The sequence below is a fragment of the Ahaetulla prasina genome, chromosome 15 (assembly GCF_028640845.1).
Source record: "Ahaetulla prasina isolate Xishuangbanna chromosome 15, ASM2864084v1, whole genome shotgun sequence".
NCBI lineage: Eukaryota > Metazoa > Chordata > Lepidosauria > Squamata > Colubridae > Ahaetulla > Ahaetulla prasina.
The window spans coordinates 1,949,008-1,970,424 of record NC_080553.1 but is presented as its reverse complement, the minus strand read 5'-3'; the positions used below and the strand labels follow the sequence as shown (position 1 = coordinate 1,970,424).

General features: G+C 50.7%; 2 protein-coding genes across 7 annotated transcripts in view; one reads left to right on the top strand and one right to left on the bottom strand.

The window, feature by feature from the left end:
- LIMK2 (LIM domain kinase 2) overlaps positions 1 to 16,470 on the top strand; it is a 52,963-nt gene extending 36,493 nt beyond the window's left edge. For 3 of the 5 annotated variants that reach the window (XM_058158137.1, XM_058158139.1, XM_058158141.1), the window contains 9 exons: positions 1,461 to 1,647; positions 8,890 to 9,000; positions 9,217 to 9,348; positions 10,553 to 10,609; positions 11,181 to 11,246; positions 11,777 to 11,951; positions 12,854 to 12,909; positions 14,621 to 14,778; positions 15,072 to 16,470. In XM_058158137.1, the coding sequence (XP_058014120.1) occupies positions 1,461 to 1,647; positions 8,890 to 9,000; positions 9,217 to 9,348; positions 10,553 to 10,609; positions 11,181 to 11,246; positions 11,777 to 11,951; positions 12,854 to 12,909; positions 14,621 to 14,778; positions 15,072 to 15,228 (1,099 nt within the window). In that variant the 3' untranslated portion in view covers positions 15,229 to 16,470. The remainder of the gene's footprint in view (positions 1 to 1,460; positions 1,648 to 8,889; positions 9,001 to 9,216; positions 9,349 to 10,552; positions 10,610 to 11,180; positions 11,247 to 11,776; positions 11,952 to 12,853; positions 12,910 to 14,620; positions 14,779 to 15,071) is intronic. The other 2 variants (XM_058158138.1, XM_058158140.1) reach the window with 1 other exon arrangement.
- A 718-nt stretch (positions 16,471 to 17,188) lies between these two features.
- Positions 17,189 to 21,417, bottom strand: PIK3IP1 (phosphoinositide-3-kinase interacting protein 1). 2 transcript variants are annotated; one of them, XR_009152181.1, is made up of 5 exons: positions 20,817 to 21,417; positions 19,850 to 20,026; positions 19,594 to 19,672; positions 18,376 to 18,760; positions 18,042 to 18,178 (listed from the first exon to the last, which is right to left on the bottom strand). XR_009152181.1 is itself a non-coding variant. In XM_058158142.1 (4 exons), the coding sequence occupies exons 1-4, from the start codon at positions 21,400 to 21,402 to the stop codon at positions 17,971 to 17,973; spliced, it is 1,050 nt and encodes a 349-aa protein (XP_058014125.1). In that variant the 5' UTR covers positions 21,403 to 21,417; the 3' UTR covers positions 17,189 to 17,970. The 2 variants fall into 2 exon arrangements, 1 of the variants encoding a protein (XP_058014125.1); XM_058158142.1 differs by lacking the exon at positions 18,376 to 18,760 and having other exon boundaries at positions 17,189 to 18,178.

Below are 21,417 nucleotides of genomic sequence, written 5' to 3'. Positions count from 1 at the left end.
CTGGGAGTTGAAGTCCTCCAGACTTAAAGTTGCAAGGTTGGAGACCCTGCTCTAGAGGCCAGGTGCTTTTCCTATCTGCTCCTGCTGATCACTGCCTGGCCTGCTGTTGATTTGGTCTTATGGCTTCTCACCTTTATTGTAAACCACCAGTCAGTGATGCACAGGTAGTCTTTGATTTACGCCCTTTCCTGAACCAACAATCCCTACTCACAGTCACTCATGCTCCAGTCACTTCCCGTCTTGACTATTGCAATGCACTCTATGTGGGGCTGCCCTTGAAGAGCATCCGGAAGCTCCAGTTGGTGCAAAATGCAGCACCTCGCATGGTTTTGTGCAGACCCCGGTGTGCACATGTATCACCTCTTCTGCGGGAGCTGCACTGGCTGCCGATTTGCTTCCGGGTGCAATTCAAGGTGCTGGTTGTCACCTTTAAAGCCCTTCCTGGCTTGCGACCAGGTGAACTGTGGGACCATCTCTTGCTGATCACATCTATCTGACCCATCAGAGCAGGGAGGGAGGGAATGCTGTGGGTCCCATCCCCGAGGGAGACACACCTGGTGGGACCCAGAAGAAGGGCCTTCTCCGTGGTGGCTCCCTCTCTCTGGAACATCATCCCCCCCCCCCCGAGATCAAGATGGCCCCCATTCTAGCACTCTTCCAGAAGACGCTGAAGACCTGGTTCTGCCAGTGGGCCTGGGGAACCCAGGGTGGGATGGAGCCCATGAAATGGCTCTTGCGATACATTGTCATGGGGGGCGGGGGGTGATTTTATTATATTGATTTATTATATGACTCTTTTATTAATTTTACTGTTTTATATGAGGTTTTATATTCTGTAAGCCGCCTTGAGTCTCCATGTGTGAATAGGCGGCACAATAAATTCCCTAAATAAAAAATGAAAACAATTGGTTGGTGGTCACCTACATCTCCCAGCTCAAGCCACTCAAACCCATTAACACTGCACCAGAGCCATACCTGCCCTTGTACAGCTCCTAAGTGGCAGGCCCATACTTGCATGCAGTCCACCACCCAGCCTGAAGCAGATTCTCATGAGCAACAAGAAATAACAAGAGGCTAACACGAGACCCTCCCATAAACCCAGGTCTGCATTTATACCAACAGCACCATCACAGACCTCAGCAACCTCACAAATAAGACTGGAGGCACACAAGATCACCGGCTCTTCTAATGCCAACATTTGCTGGCAGTTCCCCTGTGGGTTCTATGGACTGTTTTGGAAATAGGAAGAAACTTGGCCAGCACAATTTGACCACAAACATCAAAGAAGTTTCAATCTATTTCAGAAAGTCTCTCAACAAACATAATTATTTTTAACACTTCACATCCGTTAACTGATACTCTTCTTGTCTGGAAATCTGCTCTTTCCTCAAAGAGGGAAGGGATCCCTGAGGCTGCAGATGGTACCTAATCCCCCCTTCTGAAGGTGTATTGTATTCCAGGCGAAGCAACAGCATCTCCAAGTCCCCCGGGCCCAGCTCCCCCAAGGAACCGCTCATCCTGAGTCGCGACATTAGCCGATCGGAATCCCTCCGCTCCTCCACCAGCGGTTCCCAGCAGATCTTCCGGCCCTGTGACCTGATCCACGGGGAGGTGCTGGGCAAAGGTTTCTTTGGCCAAGCAATCAAGGTGAGAGAGAGCCAGCCCCCCTTCCCAACACCCATTCTGTCGTGTCCCACTCCTCCTCTGACGGCTGGGTCGGGGAAGTCCATATCAAGCGTGGCTGCGAAGCCTCTGCAGCTTTGCCAAAGTTCTGTCAGAGTTCTCAGGGCAGGCAGGAGACCAGGATGTGACTTCAGCAATCCAAATTAGACTTTGCCTGACTCAAAGAATGCCAGAAAGCAGATCCTTTATATAGGCCATGGGGTGTGGCTCCATGACTCAGCACTTATCCAGGCCTGCCCCTCCCTTCCTTTTGCTGACGTCGCCTCTCCATTCTCCGGAAGCGTGGATCTATCCATTGCATCGTTTCGTCCCCAGCTGCCGGTAATCCCAGCTCGTGGCTGGCTTCAGGCGCACATGCTATCGGGGGAGGTTTGTTTACTCGGTTTGTCCGGGCATGGTGCCAGGGCTGGGGGCTGGAGGCATGCCAGGACATTCTTCTGCACTATCAGTCTCTGGCTGAGATAGCAGGAGATGAGAGGGGGTAGGGGGGAGCGAGGCACAACACATTCTCTCCAACCCACCCACCCCTCAAATCATCTCGGTTGCTTTTCTCTGAACTTTTTCCAAGGTCTCAACATCTTTTTTGTAGTATGGTGACCAAAACTGTTTGGAGTATGATGAGCATCTCTTCAACTCGCTCATCATTCATGAAGAAGTTGAAGAGCCCTGGGACCATTAAACGTTGACGAACGCTTAAGCCCTTAAAACTTGGCCTCGCTTGGCATTTGCAACCATTCCTTCGATTGTATCCCTTTAAATGAATGGCACCCAGCTACTTGGTCTGCTGTAGCACATTCCACCCTGAAGTCTGTAACAAGTGAAATTAGCTTGTCAGCCTGAGGCAAACAGATGTTATCCCTTGTAGCTTTTAATCTAAATATAGCAGACTCTGGTTCTGGAGAAGCCCTGTCAAAGCATGGTGGCTCATCTACTGTTGCTAACATTGGAGGTGCCTCTTGCATCCTATCCTGTAAATCAGAGTCTCTAAAATAAACTCTTAGATAAGAAGGTTCCAACTGACATAGTTGGTTAATTTCCCCAGAGGGTCTTCTATGAAATCAGATGTACCCTGTATATGTATACGAGGGCGATTTAGTTAAGAGGTCGTACCTAATTGTCTCATCATAAATGCCTCGTTCAAACTGGAGAACAGGCTTTTGTGTGAATCTTCATACAAGTTGGATCCTCGGTCCTTTTTAAAAAAATTTTTTTTTCTTTTTTCTTTTAAAACAAACATTAGATCATTAATCAGTGTGTCATCTGGGTACAAATTTTTGTGTCATCATATTTAACGCTTACCATAATTTTCTTTATATATATATATATATATATATATGTCTTTGGTTGTTCGGGTTTTCTCCCGTGTAAAATTGGAAGTGTCTTGGCGACGTTTCGACGAAGTCTCATTCGTCATCTTCAGGCTTCAGCTTGCTCCCAGAAGCACGAAGCTGAAGCCTGAAGATGATGAATGAGACTTCGTCAAACGCCGCCAAGACACTTCCAATTTTACACGAGAAACCCAACAACCAAAGACCTATATACAAACACCGTGAAAACCTCAGAAAACAAATATATATATATATATATATATATATATATATATATATATATATATATATATATATATATATATATATATATATATATATATATTCTTTGCTTTTACATTTCAATTTAATATATCTCCTGTTAAAACATTTTTCTTCTGGATTTATTTAATTTTATACCACTTTTTGTCCATATTCATTTTCTATCCAATGATAAAATTGCCCCCATATGTTATAATACTCCGATTCTTCCTTCCCTTTAATTGCCAATGTTAATCTATTCATTTCTGCACATTCTAATATTTTCTTAATTACCTCTCCCTTTGTAGGGATTTTTTCCGCTTTCTAATTTTGTGCAAAAAATCTCGCTGCTGTTATTATGTGAATAATCAAATATATATTTTCTTTACTATATTTCTCAGATAAAATACCCAACAAAAACAGCTCCAGTTTTAAATCAATATGTTGCCGGGTCATTTTCTCTAACCATATCCAAATTCTTGCCCAATAGTTTCTTGCTTCTGCACATGTCCACCACATATGATAGTATGATTCTAGTGTCTGGTGACATTTCCAACATTTAGTTGATTTATCTTTAAACATTTTTGCCAACCTTTCCAGTGACATATGCCATCTATAAAACATGAAAACTATAAAACTATAAAACTCTATAAAAAAGAGACCAGACCAGAAGAAAGGATAAAACAATATTTAGAAAAATCCTTCTTTTGTAAGGAATTTTGTCTTTTGTAAGGAATTTTGAGATGAGTTTAAACTTGTCTTCATTGTCTGGAGTGAGTCCACAAGACAGGGTGTCGAAAGAACATCCACCCACTCGGTGGTAACATTGGGACGAGTTATTTAGGGTCCCTTGACTTGGTTCCCAATTTCCCCAGGAGCCTTCCCCATCTGTAGACCTGTGTTCAGAGGAGAGGTTCAGTGTTCAAAGATTTTCTCACACCACTGGCTTGCTTTGTTGAGACAGAGAATGAACGGAGCCGTTTTCTGATAATTAACTTTCCCGCACAGTTAATTAGGGGGGAAAAGACTCTTGGAGCAACTGCTCAGAAACAGAAAGCTTAAGTGGGGCTGTGTGTGTGTCAGTAATTTTTTCTTTGAGATCTTGGGTTTTCTTTAATTAACACAGAAGTGAGTCAAGTTGGCAATTGTCTTTCCTTTGACTTCTGGACTCCATTCTGGATTGACTCAAGAGTTACTTTGTGAGCCAGACTCCCAAATCTGCAATGTTGCAAGTCTGAGACTTTCTCTCCTGAACAATACACCTTCTGTTTGCCTTTTGGCTGTAGGTGGTGATCGATCCTGGCTCAAGTGGACCAAGCACAGGTTCTTCAGTCCGGGGCAAAAGGGGAGGCCTGATTGGCATTTGGCATCTGTCCCCTATTAAAGGTTTTGTGTAAATCCTGGAGAAAACCCCAACTTCTATTTGAGAGACTTCTCACGTTGCATAGACTCACCCAGGGGTGATTCCAAAGGATCCCAGACAGATTCTCATCCTTAGGAAGGTTGTTGAAATAGCCAGGTGGTTAATCCCCTTTCTGCTTTTTTGGCTGGCAAGCCCTCTTACCATCAATTGCTTGCAGTTGCCAATGAAGTTGGCTTAAATTAAGTGTCTCCTAGCATTTATTCTGTTGTTTGCTGTGTATAGAACAGTTTCCTTGTGTTGATAGGTAGAGAGCACAGTCTCTATTTTTGACAGTGTTTTGCCATTAAGCAGTTTGGGTTAAAGTCAAATGATATGACTGTATTTTTAGCAATGTTTTTATTAAGCCCATCAAAGAAACTCTCTAACTCTTCTATTTTTGCTGAAATTGCAGTAATTTATGGATTTTACAGCCTGGGCTGTTGGAAACAGGTTTTAGGCATTGTGTTAGGAGTTATATTAAGAGATATTTGTTTCGTCACACAGTAAGTAACCCAGAGGTTCAGACTGGATTTGGCATTTTTGTCTGCCTATCAAGTCCTTCCTAAGGACCTGGGATAGGCAGATGTGGAAGTTTGATGGTTTTAAAAGTATTGCAGGATGTAAGCTATGTAATTGACTGACTGTGAAGTTGTTAAAGCTGACAGAGTTCAAAAGGTGTTCCAGTTGTTTTAAGATTGCATCCAATGTTCCTATGACTGTCGGTACTACTTTTGTTTTCTCTTGTCATAGTCGCTCTATTTCTGTTTGCAGGTCTTTGTATTTTGTGATCTTCTCCAGTTCTTTCTCTTCTATTCTGCTGTCTTCAGGTATTGTCATGTCCACTATCCAGACTTTAAAATTCAGACAGACTTGCTGCATAACATGCCAGACTTAAAATTGTCAATGAGAAAGACAAAAAAGAAAAATATTATCTATTACAGTCTGAGAAATTTATATTATTTTTAATATAAACAGAGGTCTTTCTCCTGAAGTTGCTTTTCTTCTGTATTTGGTGATCTGTAGTTTAAGAAATCCATGCGGAAGCGAATACATTGTTTTAAGACTGGTCTTCTTAAAGCAGGAATGGGGAACCATGGCCCTTTTATGACTTGTGGACTTTAGCCTTCCATCCAAGGTTGACTCAGCCTTCCATCCTTTATAAGGTAGGTAAAATGAGGACCCAGATTGTTGGGGGGGGCAATAAGTTGACTTTGTAAATATACAAATAGAATGAGACTATTGCCTTATACACTGTAAGCCACCCTGAGTCTTTGGAGAAGGGCGGGATATAAATGTAAATTAAAAAAAAAAAAACCTCCCAGAATTCCTGAGCCAGCCAAAAAAGGGCCATGCTGGCTCAGGAATTCTGGGAGTTAAGTCCACAAATCATAAAAGGGCCATGGTTCCCCACCCCTGTCTTAAAGGGAGCAAGGAAGGCCCTTCAAATAAACAAGATCCCTAAGAATAGAATAGAATAGAATAGAATAGAATAGAATAGAATAGAATAGAATAGAATAGAATAGAATAGAATAGAATAGAATAGAATAGAGGTTATGACATCTATCATTCTTTTGCCAACTCTTGGAGATGAGCTACATTCCGATGCCATTCCAGGCCCTGGATAACAAAGTCCATGCCTGGACTATATTAATCCCGTGAAAGTTGTGGGACCAAGTAACCTGATGGACTAGGGATGATGCAGTGACCTTGAGATTTAGCCCGAAACTTCATGAAACACTGGAAAGACCTATGCCTAATTCAAACAACCATCTAAGAGGGAGGAGGAGGAGGTTGGGAGTTCTTTTTGAATGGTGTGAATTGGCAGTATTGTGCATTACCAAGGAGGATGCTTTTGGAATTGGGGCCCAACAGGAGCATGCAGGGCTTGGGAGAACGATCCACTGAGCAAACGGGCGGATGGAAAGGACTGCTCTTTCTGGCAATCCTCCTCTCAAAGCAGCTTTAGCCTCCCTGTGGAGTTGATTTCCTGGTCTGGCCTGCCTGGTGGGACAGGATGAATTTATCTGCTATTGACCTGGAAGCCTCCATGTTAATGCCTATCGCTGGCGCAGAGCTCTGGGAGAGGAGGGGGTTGGCCATCTCCTGCTGATGGACACCCCAGAGACATCTGGTCAGCCATAATGAAAAACAGGATGCTGGACTAACAGGCTCCTTGGCCTGATCCACCGAGGCGATTCTTAACTTCTGAAGCATCCCTTATGGTGACAGTTTCCACTAGAGCAGGGGTCTCCAAACTTGATAACTTTAACAAGTCTGGACTTTAACTCCCAGAATTCCTGGGAGCATAGCTGGCTAAGGAATTCTGGGTGTTGAAGTCCGCAAGGCTTAAAGTTGCCACGGTTGGAGACCCCTATTCTAGAGCAGGTTTGGTGCTAGCCCTCCTGCTTAACCCTGGACAGGCCTCTGCGGTTGGATAGTGTCTCTGCCGCCCACCTCACCTTAGGTGTTCATACTCTGATTTGAAATGCCTCCAGTCAATCCACATTTTGTTTGTGTAGGCCATTGTTGTGAAGGCTGCAGGGTGAAAACGAAGCCCAACGAGGTGCAGCTTGTTCACAGGTCTCCTCCCCTTCCAGAGCTGTCGGTGCTTGCCTGCCTTGTTGACTCCAAGGCTGCTGGGAGGTGCTGGAAGGGCCTGGCTTGCAAGATTTGGGACACGAAAGCACAACTGAACTGCACCAGGCTCTACTGCTTGCTAAGTGCGTTTGCGGTTGGAGCAGAGTCTTCGACCTTGTTGTCACTTGTGAGAGGTTTCTGAAGCTGTGCGAGAGCCAACTTTTGGTCTCCACCAGCTTCACATTTCCTAGCCAAAAAATGTCGCTGTTGCTGTAGCTCGATGATTAAGAGCAGAGCACAAGGAAGAGTTCCTTGGGAAGATCTTGATTCTCCTAAAAACTTTCTCAACTTGTGTTACAGGGATTTTTTTTTTTTTTTAAGGAAAAGTGTATAGCTACAAAAGGCACTTTGAATGCAAATAACATTAGCAAAAAGCTACTGATTTCTCTCCAAGCGCTAGGAAAATTCTTCTGGCTAATGAACTTTGTGGGATGTCTTGGTGCGTAAAGTTGCTTGAATCAAAGTTTTCCTTTAACATAATTGTTTCTGCACAATGCTCAGGCTCATTTGGAAAGCCCTTGGCTTGCATGGGATTCTGGGGGCAGGAAAGAGGGAGGGGAGCAAGCGCAGAGAATTCAAGTAGCCAGAGGTTCTCTGGAGACTCTCCATCATCCAGGTCATGGGTTGTCCCAAAGGTGCTTTTTCAAGAGGCAACCGGACTTTCTTTGTTTTCCTTTGAAGTCGTTTCGCTTCTCATCCTTGGATGAGAAGCGAAACATCTTCAAAAAAAACCCCATCCCAAGAATGTCCAGTTGCCTCTTGAAAAAGCACCTTTCCGTTTCAAGTAGCCAGGTTTTTCTTCCATAGATGGTCAGGGCATATTACAAAGGCTGCTTTCAAAAGGCAAATGCCACCTTCTGCAGAGCTCTAACTAGCCGGAGCTTCCTGACCAGTTTGGCCTCCTTGCTGAGCAAAACCAGCCAACCCAACCCAGAAAAAAGAGGAGCTCTTAGGCACAATAATAACGCTCCAGGTACCAATCCTGGGATCCTAGTGTGAAAAGTTCCCCCGTGTGCAATTGGTAGAAAGGGGAGTTTTTAAGCAAATGATTTCTTCCTTTGTGGACCTGAAGGCATTTCAAAGTCTTGCAGTGCATCACACGAGCCAAGGAGCAGCACAGGCCTCCCTGGGCCCAGAGTGGTGGGGAAAAAGCTCCAGTGAAATACGGACACTGGTGCTTGCTGGTGAAGCTCCCTGGAAGGAAGCACAGAACCTGTTTTATTGCCGGCTTGGAAAGCTTCAAGCCATCTTTGCTCATTCAGGGCAACCTGTGGTGGAAGAGGAGAAAGGAAGAAGCTCTTCCCCAGGGCCAGCCAACCCTGGATTTTCCTGACTGCCTTCATGTCGAATCTCTCCCTTGCTTGTTGTTTTGCCTGCAGCCGTAGCAGAGATCTTGACTCCACCCTGGAGCAACCCTTTCAAATCTCGGAGGAGCAGGAGGAAACTCTGGGCATATCAGGAAATAATGTGCTTAGCCATCGATGGGAGGGAAGAACTGCCTCACTTTCCAAGCTTGGCTTCATCCACCTGTGGTTGGGCTTTTATTCCAGGGCTCCAGGCAGAATTGCAGGGAATTAAAAGTGATTCTCCCCTTCAAAGGTGTCATGCTCTTCTGTTCATCAGGTGACTCATAAAGCCACAGGGAAGGTGATGGTGATGAAGGAACTGATTCGCTGTGATGAAGAGACACAGAAGACCTTCCTGACCGAGGTGAGTATCCTTTCTGGAAAGGGCTGCCTTGAAGATGTCCCAGCAGCCCTGTGGCTTAAGGCCCCACCAGAGGAAACCGACTTAGCTCTTGGACAGTAGCTGATTTGTTTTGGTATACCAGAATTAGTCATTTTGGTTTTCAAAGGGAGGGTCCCTGGGGGAGGGGCAACGGCCTCGGTTTATTCCAAGCCTGGGAAACATCCATCTCTCTTGCAGGTGAAGGTGATGCGCAGCCTAGAGCACCCCAATGTCCTGAAGTTCATCGGGGTCTTGTACAAGGACAAGAAGCTGAATCTTCTCACCGAGTACATTGAAGGGGGGACTCTGAAGGACTTCCTCCGGAACGTGGTGGGTGCCGCTTCTTGCAGCCTCAATAGGCTGGGCCAGGGGAACAAAGGTCCTTGTGGAAGAAGCAGCTAGAGCATCTGGAAATGCGATCCCACTCCATAGCTGGCTCACGAGTCGTGAAAGAAAAAAAGAGTTTGGTTTCTGGCTTAAACAGGGCTTCAACAAACCTGGGCTTAGCATGGTGTGTGAAGCCCACCAGCACCTGATATTGCTTTGCTCCCTTTCAAATTACTCTTTTTAGAGCAAGGGTAGCCCTTCTGGGCTGTGTGAGATTTGATGGCAAATCCTGGACCTTTTGCAAGATGGGTGACATAGTCAGCACTGATAATCACAAAAGGCCCACTTACTAACGGTAAAGGGAGTCACTTGCCCTCTTTGCCGCAAGACTACTGCACCCGGCCCTGGGCCTTCTGCATTGCCCTTATGGAGACTAGGGGGAGACGGCTTTGCTGGAGCTGGGCAGGACCTGTTGCCTGGGCAAAAGGGGCTGAAGCACTTTGGAAGTCCAGAAACAACAACATAACATCCAGAAGTGGCTCAGGTAGACCCCTCGCTCATTCACTCGTTCATGTAACCCATTTCAATAAAAATCGTTTTCACCTTCCAAGGAGTTGATTTCCTGGCTGGTCGACCTAGTGGGATTACATCAGTCTTGCAAATCTGATTGGACCTTCACCACTTCCTTAAAAATCCGGTGAATTAAGGAGACGCCTGCCTGAGCTGCTTTCAAATGTTATTTTGCTCTTTTCAACTTAAAAAAGTATTCCAGCTTCTTTTACCTAGATAATGGTTCCTGGGTTTTTGTTCTTGTTTTTCTAAAAGACTCATTTGAGAGTTCATTTGGAGCCCAGAAACAGTCCGGGGGTGGGGGTGGGGGCGGGGAATGATTCTGGACATACAGTTTTGCTTTGCAACCTGCTGGGTTATCACTATGAAATTCCTTCAGTGCCCAGCAGGAATTTCCTCCTCTTCCTCAAAGATTTTTAAGAGGAGGAAATTCCTGGCATGCACTGAAGGAATTTTTTGCAGGCACTTGGGGGTGGCCAGTTCTGCATCTTATCACCTGCAGAAAATCCTGTTCCATGTCCTATCTGCATTCTGCTCTACCCATCGGCAAAAAAAATTGTGTCAGTTTTTACATGCCCACCACTGCTGGGATGGGATCCCTCCACCCTGTCTTGAAGGGACCCTTTTTTCCTCGCAGGATCCATTTCCTTGGGAACAGAAGGTCAGCTGTGCCAAAGGAATTGCCTCTGGAATGGTGAGCCCCCTTCCTGGCCCCCCTCCTGGCCTTGCGAAGGGCTGGGTCTGAGGGTGCCTTGCATAGAGGAGAGCGTGTTGGATCGCCAGTTCATTCAGGCCTCCGGAAAGAGTCCCAGAATGCCCTGGGGCAGCACCTGAGGTTTAGTTAGTCATGTGTTTTCCAAAGCCAGGATGAGGCAAGAGCTGGTTGCTTTATGTTACCTTTCCTGGAAGTTCAAAGCACGAAGAATGAGGCCTAACTGCATTTTAGCCCGACTGTAATCTGATGGGGAAAGTTGGGTCCAGCAACTAGAATCCAAGCCCAAGGCCAAATCCCACAGTTTCTTCCCCCCCACACACACAAGCTCTTGGGGGTCTTCTTGATGTAGGGGTTGCTCCCTCCTCTGACTCTCCAGCAGCCTTGCCTCCAGGCATCGGCCCTTCCCAGGGGCCAGAGTAGTTCTTGGGCTGGGCCGTCCCCCATCTCTTGGGCTGCTCAGCTGCCAGCGGAGGCTCTCAGGACAGCAGCCGAGGCTGAGCATGGAGACTAATGGCGCCTCGTCTTCACCTCTGACTTCTCCCTCTTGCAGGCTTACCTGCACTCCATGCGCATCATTCACCGAGATCTGAACTCCCACAACTGCCTGATCAAACTGGTAAGTGCTTGCGTTGCCTGGGATGCGCTTGGCCAGGCCTGCTTCCTGCTCACCTGCTGAAGTCATAGGAGGAGACTGGCTCTCCTGGTTCTTTGGGGGCCCAACCCCTTTCCCTGGGAAGCCCCGGCCTCAGGTTGGACTGGCACAGTCGGGGAAATTCACCTAACAGTGCACCAGCCATTAATGTCAGCAGGTTGCAACAAGTCAACTCCTCTTGCTGTTAATAGCAAAGAGCAAGGAAGAATGGTCAGCCGAGATCTTGCATGGGGCTGAGCCCAAAATAAGCATTTGACCAAAGGCCAGAAAGGCCGGGGGGAGCTTTGATTGCCCAGAAGGAGCTGCCTGGAGAAGGGCCAGGGAGGCTCTCTGTGCCCCTGAGCGGCGCTGATGCCACCCGTACGAAATGGGTCTCTGGTTTGTGGCACAGTGGAATCTGCCCTCAGCATCAGGGCTGCTTCTACCCCTGTCGGTCCAGGCCTTCCCCGGAGGGCTTGCTAATTCTTGTGGGTTTTGCTTCGCCTTTGGCCCAGGACAACACGGTGGTAGTGGCAGATTTTGGCCTCTCCCGGCTGATTGTGGAGGAGAGGAAGAGGCCCTCCCTGGAAAAGCCACAGGCCAAGAAGCGGACGCTGCGCAAGAGCGATCGGAGGAAGCGCTACACTGTGGTTGGGAACCCGTATTGGATGGCCCCCGAGATGCTGAACGGTAGGCGCCACGGAGGAGCCTGCGAAACTCGCCATTGCAGAGCCCGGCCGCTGGACTACGGCCACTCTTTTGGTCGCGGGCCTTTGGCAACATTTGGTCTGTCCTCTTGTGACCTCTGCACAGAGGTGCCTTAAGACTGGCTTGGAGCCTGAGTCTGCGGCCTTTTTTCTGGCAGTCAGGCGAACCTGTGGTTCAACATGGGTGCAGTTTTGACAAAACCGTTGTAAAACAGTCACGTGAATGTGGAAAGCTTCAAACAACTGTACATGTAACCTGGTTGCCGAGCTCCCAAAGCTCACTCACATGACCGAGGGGTGGGGGAGGGGGCGACTGTTAGAACTTCAAATCCAGTTCATAAGTAGCCCCAAGATAGATCCGTCCTAATAGTTGCTAAGGAATCGGTCGTAGGTCGAGGACTACCTAGAGGTACGCAGCAATGACCTTGGGAGACAGGCGGATCTTGGGTCTGGCAAGTCTTATCTCGGCCAAGGGAAGCACTGGGGGCAGAGCGAGCATCGTGGAAGGGAAAAGTAAGGGAGGGGGGAGGTGTTGTCAAAAGGCAGACTGGCCTCCCCTCCCCTCTCTTCATTCCCCTCCCATCCCCATTTGGTGGGGGAAAGACATCCGCCTGCTGTTCTTTTGAGGAGTGGGAGTTCCGGAAGGGCTGCCCTGATACTGTTGGGGAAGCTCTCGCTCTCCACTTCCTCCCCTCACAGGCTTCCAGGGCTCCATGGCAGCTGGACACAAACAAGACACTTGCCCCACCCTGCAGGACAGGGCACCCCTATTCTTCCATGCTCCCTTCTGCACCCGGTTACCCTTACCCCTGCCTTGGTTTTCATCCCTACTGTCTCCATTCTAATGACGCGCCTTCCTCTCCCGGCTGTTTCCGATTCTTACAGGACAGAGCTATGATGAGACGGTCGATATCTTCTCCTTTGGGATTGTGCTCTGTGAGGTAAGCCCAGTCCATTGAGGGGATTTGGGTGGGTTGAGGGCTTGAGGATCGATCCTGTCCCGGAAAATGCCGGGGACCGCACCTCGGAACCTCAGGCTTTGTGCCCTTTGGGATTTCACCAGCCAGCCCCCTGCAAAGGCTGCCAGGGCTAGAGACAAAAAGTGAAGGTGGGCTTGGACCGCCTTTTGGACTACCCAGAAGAAGACTCAGTGGTCAAACCAGAAAAGCAGGTTTGTCTCTGGTTTGGGTTGCTCATCTAAGAATGGAGCTGCCGGCTCACCTTTCCTGGCCAAGGACTGCAGCCACCCCAGTTGTCCAATGATTGCACAATTGTTTGGGTTTTTTTTGGCACACCTGGTTGAGCATCAGCGTTTCCCAAATGGGCTGGCAGTTCAGGCCCTTTTGGTCAATGGAGACGATCTCTGGACTTAAGGGGGTGAAGATTTCAGGAGGGGAAGCCCACCTGGGAGCTGAGGGCAGCTCTCCTCTTGCTGATTTGTTGTGAATTCTCTGAAAGATAATGTGGAACTTTTAGCAGCGCACAAATAATGCTTCCATTTCAATATTTGTCTTAGAAAGAGATTATATAAGAAATTGGAATTTTATCATCTAACCCGCTGCCTAGCAACTCTGTAATTTTTTATAAATAGCACATATTTTCCCTTATCAGAGATAACAAAGCCAGGGACAACAAACGGACAGCTTTTGACTGCAATTTATTTTTCATCACTAAAAGTTTGCCAAAAAAAAAAAAAAAAGAAAAATGGTTTCGATTGTCCTTTTCAAGGATGTAACAAATGGGGCAGTTTTTCTGCCCTCATAATAAATCGAAGCTTATTTATATTTTGTATTTTTTAACCACTCATCTCCCTCAGAGAAGGTCTGGGCAGCATACCATACATTATAGTACTCATTGCAGACTTCCAATTCTTCTACAGTGGGTTACTTCAGACAAAGCTAGCAGTAGGTCCCTTCTGAATTCCTGATTGTTTAACTATTTTTGTAAATACTGACAGTTCCTTCCCTGCAATTTCTAAGGTATGAGCATATCAATAGTGGGTTTCAAATCCCATCGCTACCAGTTCCCTTGTGGACGCACACGCTCAACGCTTCTGTGCATGCGCAGAGATGTCTGGGAGGGTGGGTGGAGCCTCCCGCTGCTGCCGCTACCGGTTCAGCCGATCCGGGATGAACCGGTAGCAACCCACCATTGGAGCATATCCAATTTCCACCCTAAATGAAAACCTACTCCTGCTTTTCTGGTAGTTACCCCAGCTAAGCATCAGTATAATTTTCTCTTATTTTGGGGAAAAGGTTAAGGCAATAACCAAATCCAAATCTTGTCATAGTTTCAAGGTTGTTTTCTCAAACTAAGTCCAGTCCATCTCGTCCTGCTTCCACTGTCGGGAGGTTGCATGGCCCTGAGCCCTGCCTGTCAGTAGGGACTAGTGTGGCAGCTGATCTCCCTCACAAAAGCCAGGCCAGCGGCCATGAGTACAGTGGCCCCCAGTGAAGGTTGCCAACAGGGGTTGTGAGAAGGGAGCCTGCTGTTCCCACCAAGGCACCTTGGGCTGCCTGGGTGCTTGCAGTTGCCTCTTGCGTAGGCCTGGGGCTCCTTTTTCTTGAAGAAACCATTGAGTCAACAGAAGCAGCAGGTAGCTGAGCCACACGTCCTGCCTGGAGGGAATGACGGGTAATTGCTCTGCTCCAGATCATAGGACAAGTGTATGCGGACCCAGACTGCCTCCCTCGCACCCTGGATTTTGGCCTCAACGTGAAGCTGTTCTGGGAGAAGTTTGTTCCGGTGGACTGTCCTCCGGCCTTCTTCCCTCTGGCAGCCATCTGCTGCAGGCTGGAGCCAGAGAGCAGGTCAGTCTGGGTGGGTGGGTGTGCCTCCTGTGCCCCGCTCCCTATGGGGGCTGAAAGCAAGCCGCTTAGGCAAGGGAGTGGTCAGCAAGGCAGCCCCATTGCAGATCCTCTGCTGGATTTCTCAACAGCTGAAGAGGCTGGGGCTGAAGCGATCACTACCTTGGCATAGAATGGAAATTTAGGGCCAGCTGCATTTGGAAAAAGGCTTGCAGTTCCACTTGGAGGTCTGCTAATGGCTGCTGCTGTCGGGAAGGCCCCATTGCTACCTTTCCTTCTCCCACGTTCTCTTCTAGGCCCCCCTTTTCCAAACTGGAGGATTCTTTCGAAGCCCTTTCTTTGTACCTGGGAGAACTGGGCATTCCTCTCCCTTCAGAACTGGAGGAACTGGACCACAGTGTGAGCGTGGAGTTTGGCCTGATTCGGGACAAGCACTCTGGCGATCTGACATAATCCCACCGCTCAGTCATCGCTGTGCGGCTTCTTTCCACGGATTGTGGATTCTGCTGGAGGCAGCAGAAAAATCTCCACCCTGGCCGTTTTGGGGGGCAACAGGAAGAAGGCCTCTTCCACCTCGTGACTTCTCTCCACCACCATCACCTCCTGCGGGCACTTCCTGGAAGCATCATCCTCTTCTTCACGCCACTCGCTTCTCAGTGCAGATGCTCTGTCTTTGGCAATGCAGTTCTGAAGAGTTGCGGTGCGGACCTGCCTTCCAACACAATACACTACAAGTTGTGAAGCCTCCTGGATGGGCTCACAAAGCAGAGACCTGCCAGGACATAAACTTTGGGGTTGCCTTTGACTGCGACTCCCTGTTCTGCTAGACCAGGTAAGGGGAGGGCAACCTGGTTTGCTTGCACTCACCTCTACAGAGACGGCTGAATTTTGCAGTTCGTCTCCCAGGAACAGCTCCGAATAACCATCTGTCTGGCTAAGAACTCTTTGTGCACTGTGTGGCATTTCATCGGTCTGCACTGTGGCCCAGGCCCTGTAGGGCCACAGACGTGGGTTGAAGGCCAGACTGGGCAGCTTCTCCATTTGAGGGAGGGGGTTGGTGGGGGTGGATCCCTGGAAAGGAAGTGCTCCTATTCCCAAACTGACCAGGAGTGGAGCGATCAACTTGGGCCACAGATCTGAAAGATCTTATAATCTTTATATGAAAGGCGTTCTAGTCACTACCTCTGTCCTCCATTTCAGGCCCCTCAGAGGAACACTTGGCTGCGGCCACCTTTCCCCTCCTTCTTCCAGACGTAGAGCGGAAGCTGTGCTGGTTGCACCTCTCCCCTCTCTGCAAAATACATTAAGGGTTACTTAAAAGTTGGCAATATTTACAACCCTGGATGTTGACTATCTCCCAGCAGGTCTGGCCATGTGTCCCAAGACTCTGGGATGCTGTGGGTTGTAGTTCAGTGGTCTCTGGAGGGTCTTCTACCCCACTTTTCATGCTAGGAGAACTCAAAATGCTGGGCCCTTGTACACTGGTCTAGGCAACTGCGCCAGATCCGGTGTATTTTAGACCAGATTTCATTTCATTTCATTTCATTCTTAAAAGGCATGTACGCGCACATGCGCTATAAACGGGCCAGCTACAGGAAACATGGATCATGTGTTCAAGAAAGGTGACACAACTGTTGTAAGCGCACAAATTTTTGTCTAAATTAAAAGCAATAAACTTCGTTCTACAAAGATGAACGTAGATGCCATTTCTTGAAGCCTGGTTTGGAGCCGACCGCCAAAGGCATTTTGTGAGTCTGGTCCATTTCCTACTCCAAGTTGACAATACTTACATTGCAAAGAACAAGCATTGAGCTTGTGGTTGTGCTGCCAGGGCTTGTGCTGTTGCACAAATTCACTTGCTTTTCTTCGTGATGCCGAGTGAGGGAAGCTGCTTTTAATAGGGCATTAAAAGGGGAGAAAACAGGCCTGCTTTTGAACAGGAAAGCTGGGGCGGAGGTTTCCTTTGGTGACTATTTAGAGCAGGGGTGTTGAACTCGATTTCATTGAGGGCTGCATCAGGGGGCCAGGATGGGCGTGGCCAGCTCGATATCACTCGTGTTGGCACCTATGGTGGCCTGAGTGCTTTGCCAGCAAAAACAGGCTCCATTTTCACTGGCAGAGGGACCCCTACCCTTACCCCACCCCCACCCCAGGCCAGATGGAAGCACCCCACGGATCAGATTTAGAGAGTCTGCCAGAACTGCAGAAGATCTGAGGAGGAGGCTCTTGGGCAGTTGTTGGAACAAATCCTAAAACTTTTGACGGGATGGGTAGGGGGGGGAGAATGTCTGGGCTGGGATGAGTTTTGGCAACCCGAGACCAGGCTGGCCTCAGACAGGAGGCAGCTGGAGAGAGAAAGGAGGGGATGTGGGCGCCTCCAGGTGCAGGAGGTAAATCCCACCAAACAAGACACTTACAACCTGAATAGTTTTATTTTTAGGTATGAGGTATTCAAAACACTTAGAAATAAACGGTATCCAAAGGCATTTAAAAGATTTTAAAAAACTGCTAAACCTGCATAAACGGAACTTGTAAGAAACCTCTGCTTTTGGCATCCCAGTTCCCTCCCTCGAGTGGTAAAAGGTTTTTTAAAAAAGCACAGCTGGAGTTGCTTCCTCGCTGGCACAAGAGGCATCAACCCCCATTACCAACCCTACCCAAAGCCCTTTCGGGGCGATTCTCCATCTCCAAGCTTTTCCTTTGCTGCTGCCCCCTCCACCCCCAATCTCCCCTTTGCTCAGGCAGGCCTGGCCACTTCCGCCCCGGGAAGGAGCAGGGAGGGGGATTTCCATCTGGCTCCAGACTGGAGGGCTGGCAAGGCTGTGGCCGCTCTGAAGGGAACCGCCACAGATCCTTGCACAACCACTCTTTCCTTTCGCTAAAGCCCCCCACTGCAGCATGGCGTTGCTCAGAGAACATGCAGGTCCCACAACGGAAGAACCAGAGGCAACAGACCCTCCCAAAGTCCCACCCGGCCCCTTGCATCAAACAGGCCACCTGCAGAGCTGCTGCTGGCTGGAGGGGCAGCCACGTCGCCACTCTTTTTGCTCGGCTGAGCGAGTGCCGGGCGCTTTTCTGTCCGGGTGGCCTGTTTTTCAAACGGAAAAGCAAAATACAAAAGGATCCTCAGGGTAAATGGAGAGGCTAAGAGGCGTCCACCTCAGAGGTCCAACGGGGGGGGGGGGGGTCTCTTCCTTAAGCCCCCGGAGTGCCGGCCTGGCCCATGAGTGGAGTGTTTCCCCCCTGAATCTCCTCCACCGGAGAGGGGCTGGTGTGCACCACAATGACGTTCTCCTCCACGAGCTCGCAGGCCGGGTTGCTGAAAGCCGAGAGGGGCAAAGTGATGCGCTGCATTTCACGCTCGTTGGCTTTCTGCTCCTGCCGCTCTTTCAGGTCTTTGCCCCTGGAAGAAACCGAAGAGGCGGGGGGGGGGTTTGTGTGTGCGTACCTACAACTTCAACAGGTGTTAAGTGTTTTTTATCAGGGCAACCTGGTCCACCCAAATATGGGACGGAGCTTTTGCCTTTCAGCCCCAATCCAGGAGCCTTCGCAGGCAGCCGCTTCCACCACAAACTATTTTTGTGCTAGATTTATATTTACATTTCTTGTAAATGTAAATTTCAGCAGGTGTTCTTTTTCCCAAGGCAATCTAGGAATCCTGAACTGTCCCGTGGCACTGGTGCCCCAAGGTGTTTCTTCTGGGTGCGGAGCCACCACAGCCGATCCAATTGGTTCCATGTCTCTGGCAAGTGACACAGAGCAGTGGGGGGCATTTGGCCTTCGATGGTCCCTGAGAAACAGCAGAGGCTGCTGTTGGAGACCACAGGCTGAGTTGGGAAAGCTTTTCTCTGCTCCACAAATGCTCTTCTAGAAACCTCTCCATGAACCCCAAAATGCTTTCAAGCAACTCTCTTAGACAGTTGAAGAATGAGAGAAGTCCAACGTTGGCGGGAATAAGCCAGGCACAGCTCCCCAAAATCCATTCCTGCATAGTAAATGGGGTGCACACACACACACAATCCAGCCAATTTAATAGAGAATGAATTTTCATTTGCTACCAACTATAGTAGTCTCCCGTGGCCCTCTGCCATCTGTGGGGCAGTGCACAGAATGTCGTTCCCCCAAATACAGAGATTCCCCTCCAGGACAGACTTAGCTGGACACATTTCAGATTCTGAGTGCAAGTTTTAGCTGCACTCGCAAAACTAACCAAGGAGAGAAGCAACCTAGAACTAAGGAGAAATTTCTGGCAGTGAGAACAATTAATCATTGGGACGGCTTGCCTTCAAAAGTTGTGGGTGCTCCATCATTAGAAACTTTTAAGGACAGCCACTTGTTGAAATGGCATAGACCACTAGAGTCTCCGGCTTGAGCAGAGGGTTGGACTAGAAGGCCTTCAAGGTCCCTTCCAACTCTGTTGTTCTGTTAATGGCTGCAGGAGCAGTGGGCTTCTGACCAATTCCCAAAAGTTCTTCTGCCTCAAGAGAACAAAAGAGCCCCCCACCCCACTAAGAGTCTGCCTAAAACCAAGCTCCAAAGCGTGGGGGAGCACTAAGTGGGTTTCAGCCCCACATGCAAAACCTCAGAAAACCCTTTAACCAAAGACAAGGATTGCATAGAGAGAGATGCACACAACAGGCCTTAAGAGAGGAAAGAAAAGAGAGATACACACCCTGCAACCCTCACACACCTCCTTTCCAGACAAGATGGATGCTGAGGCTGGGGATTTGTGGGACCCCAAGGAGAGGGTGAGGTGTCCATTTATTAACACGCCCCCCCCCTCCACAACGGCATTAAGGGATGCTCCCCAGTACTTGCCTCTTGTACAGGTAGCCCAGCACAACGCCCACTCCGATGCCAATGAGGACTACCACCATGATAATGCCCAGCACGTAGCCTATGGGAGGGAGGGGAGAGAAAGCAGCGAGGAGGTCAGGGATGCCCCCAACCGGAGCCCCGGTGTGTCCCCCCCCCTGCACAACGGGCGTTGCCAAGCCAGAGGTCCCGGAGCAGATGCAGACGCGGCAGACGCTGGTGGGGGTCCCCCGCGGAGGTCCCTGCCCGGCCCGCTCACCCAGCGTGCCCAGATCCTTCTTCTCGCCGGGCCTCATCTTGACCCGCTGGCTGATGCCCACCACGGGCTGCCCCGCGCCCGACTGGCCCCGGGCGGGCTCGAAGGCTTCGGGCGGCTCCTGGGCGGCGGGCGTCCGGGCGGGAAGGGCCGGCGAGCCCGGCGGGGTGGCGGTGGCATCTGCCGAGGAAGGTACAAGAACGGAAGTTGCAAGGGGCCCTGGAGGTCTTCTAGTCGAGCCCGCCGCCCAAAGGGTCGTCCAGGAGGGGCAGAGGCGGCTCTGCGGGGAGGGGAGTCCGGCCGGGCCAGAAGCGCCCCGACGGCAGCTGCCCCCCCCCTCCGCCCCCCGCGAGCCTCCCGACTCCTTTCAGGCAGCCCGAGCGGGGGGGGGGGGGCGGAGGCCGAGAGTTATGGGAGCTGTAGTTCAAAGCGCCCGGATAAAGGGCGGGGCTTCGCCGCGGGGCAGGGCCGGCCACGTGCCGGGGGCGGGGCCAGGTTGTTTACTCCACGGAGCAATGCGGCTGGGATGACGTCACCCCGGAGGGAGCGGCCCGTCGCTACGCCGAGAGTGAGCCAATCCCGAGCCCAGGAGGGCGGGCACTCGGGAGAAAAACACGACGTCATCCTGCGCGCCCCGCCCCGCGTGGAGGCCCGAGCATGCGTATTCGGGAGCAGTCATCGCGGGGGGAGTGCCGTCGTGTGCTTTCCGCGCGTGCTGCCGTGGCCTCTGAGCACGTGAAGAGTGCGCCCATTCTTCCCGGCGCCGCTTTGTCCGCCGCCCCCCGAGTGCTGCCCGCGAGGCGACCGTCCCGGGCCGAGCAGCCCAGCGCCCCATCTGGGAAGCCCCCCCCCGGGAAGCGCCCGCCGCCAGCTGCCAGACCCGTGCAAAGTGCACGTGCGAACGGGGAACGCGGCGCCCCCGCCGGTCCCCGCTCCGTCCCCCAGTCCCGGCTCCGCGCAAGCCCCGCACCTCCGGCCGCGGTGGGCAGGCGCAGCGGCGCCACCAGCAGCAGCAGCAGCAGCGCCAGCAGCAGCCGGGCAGCCTCCATCGGGCGGCGAGGCGAGGCGAGCTCCAGCCCGCCCCGCGGCTCCTGCTCGTCCTCGGGAGCGCGCAGCCGCCGCGCAGCCTCCAGCCCCGCAGGCCGCCCTCCCGGCGCGCAGCAGGCAACAGACTGGGGGCGCGGACCGGGACTCCCATCCTCCGCAGCCGGCCAGGGCCGGCCCATCTGGAAGGGCGCTGCGGGCGGGTGCGGGGGAGAGGCTCCGGAGCGGCTCCGCCTCGCGCGGGGAGGGAGGGAGGGAAGGAAGGAGCGCGGCCGGGTTGGCTCCGCTGTTCCGCCGCCGGGCTCGGGAGGCTGGCGCTGCGCGGTCCCCCCTCCTGACGGCTGAGTCGGGCTCGACCCCGCGAGCAGAGCGGCTGTCCCGGCTCCTCGGCGGCTCCGTCCCGGGTGGGCCAGGAGGGCTGACGGGCGGCGCTCGCTCTCGGTGCTGGGTGCGGCCGAGTCCCTTGTGCCCGCCGACCCCACCGGAAGGCTCCCTGCTCCCGTTGGTGGCATCGTTGGGAGCCCTTT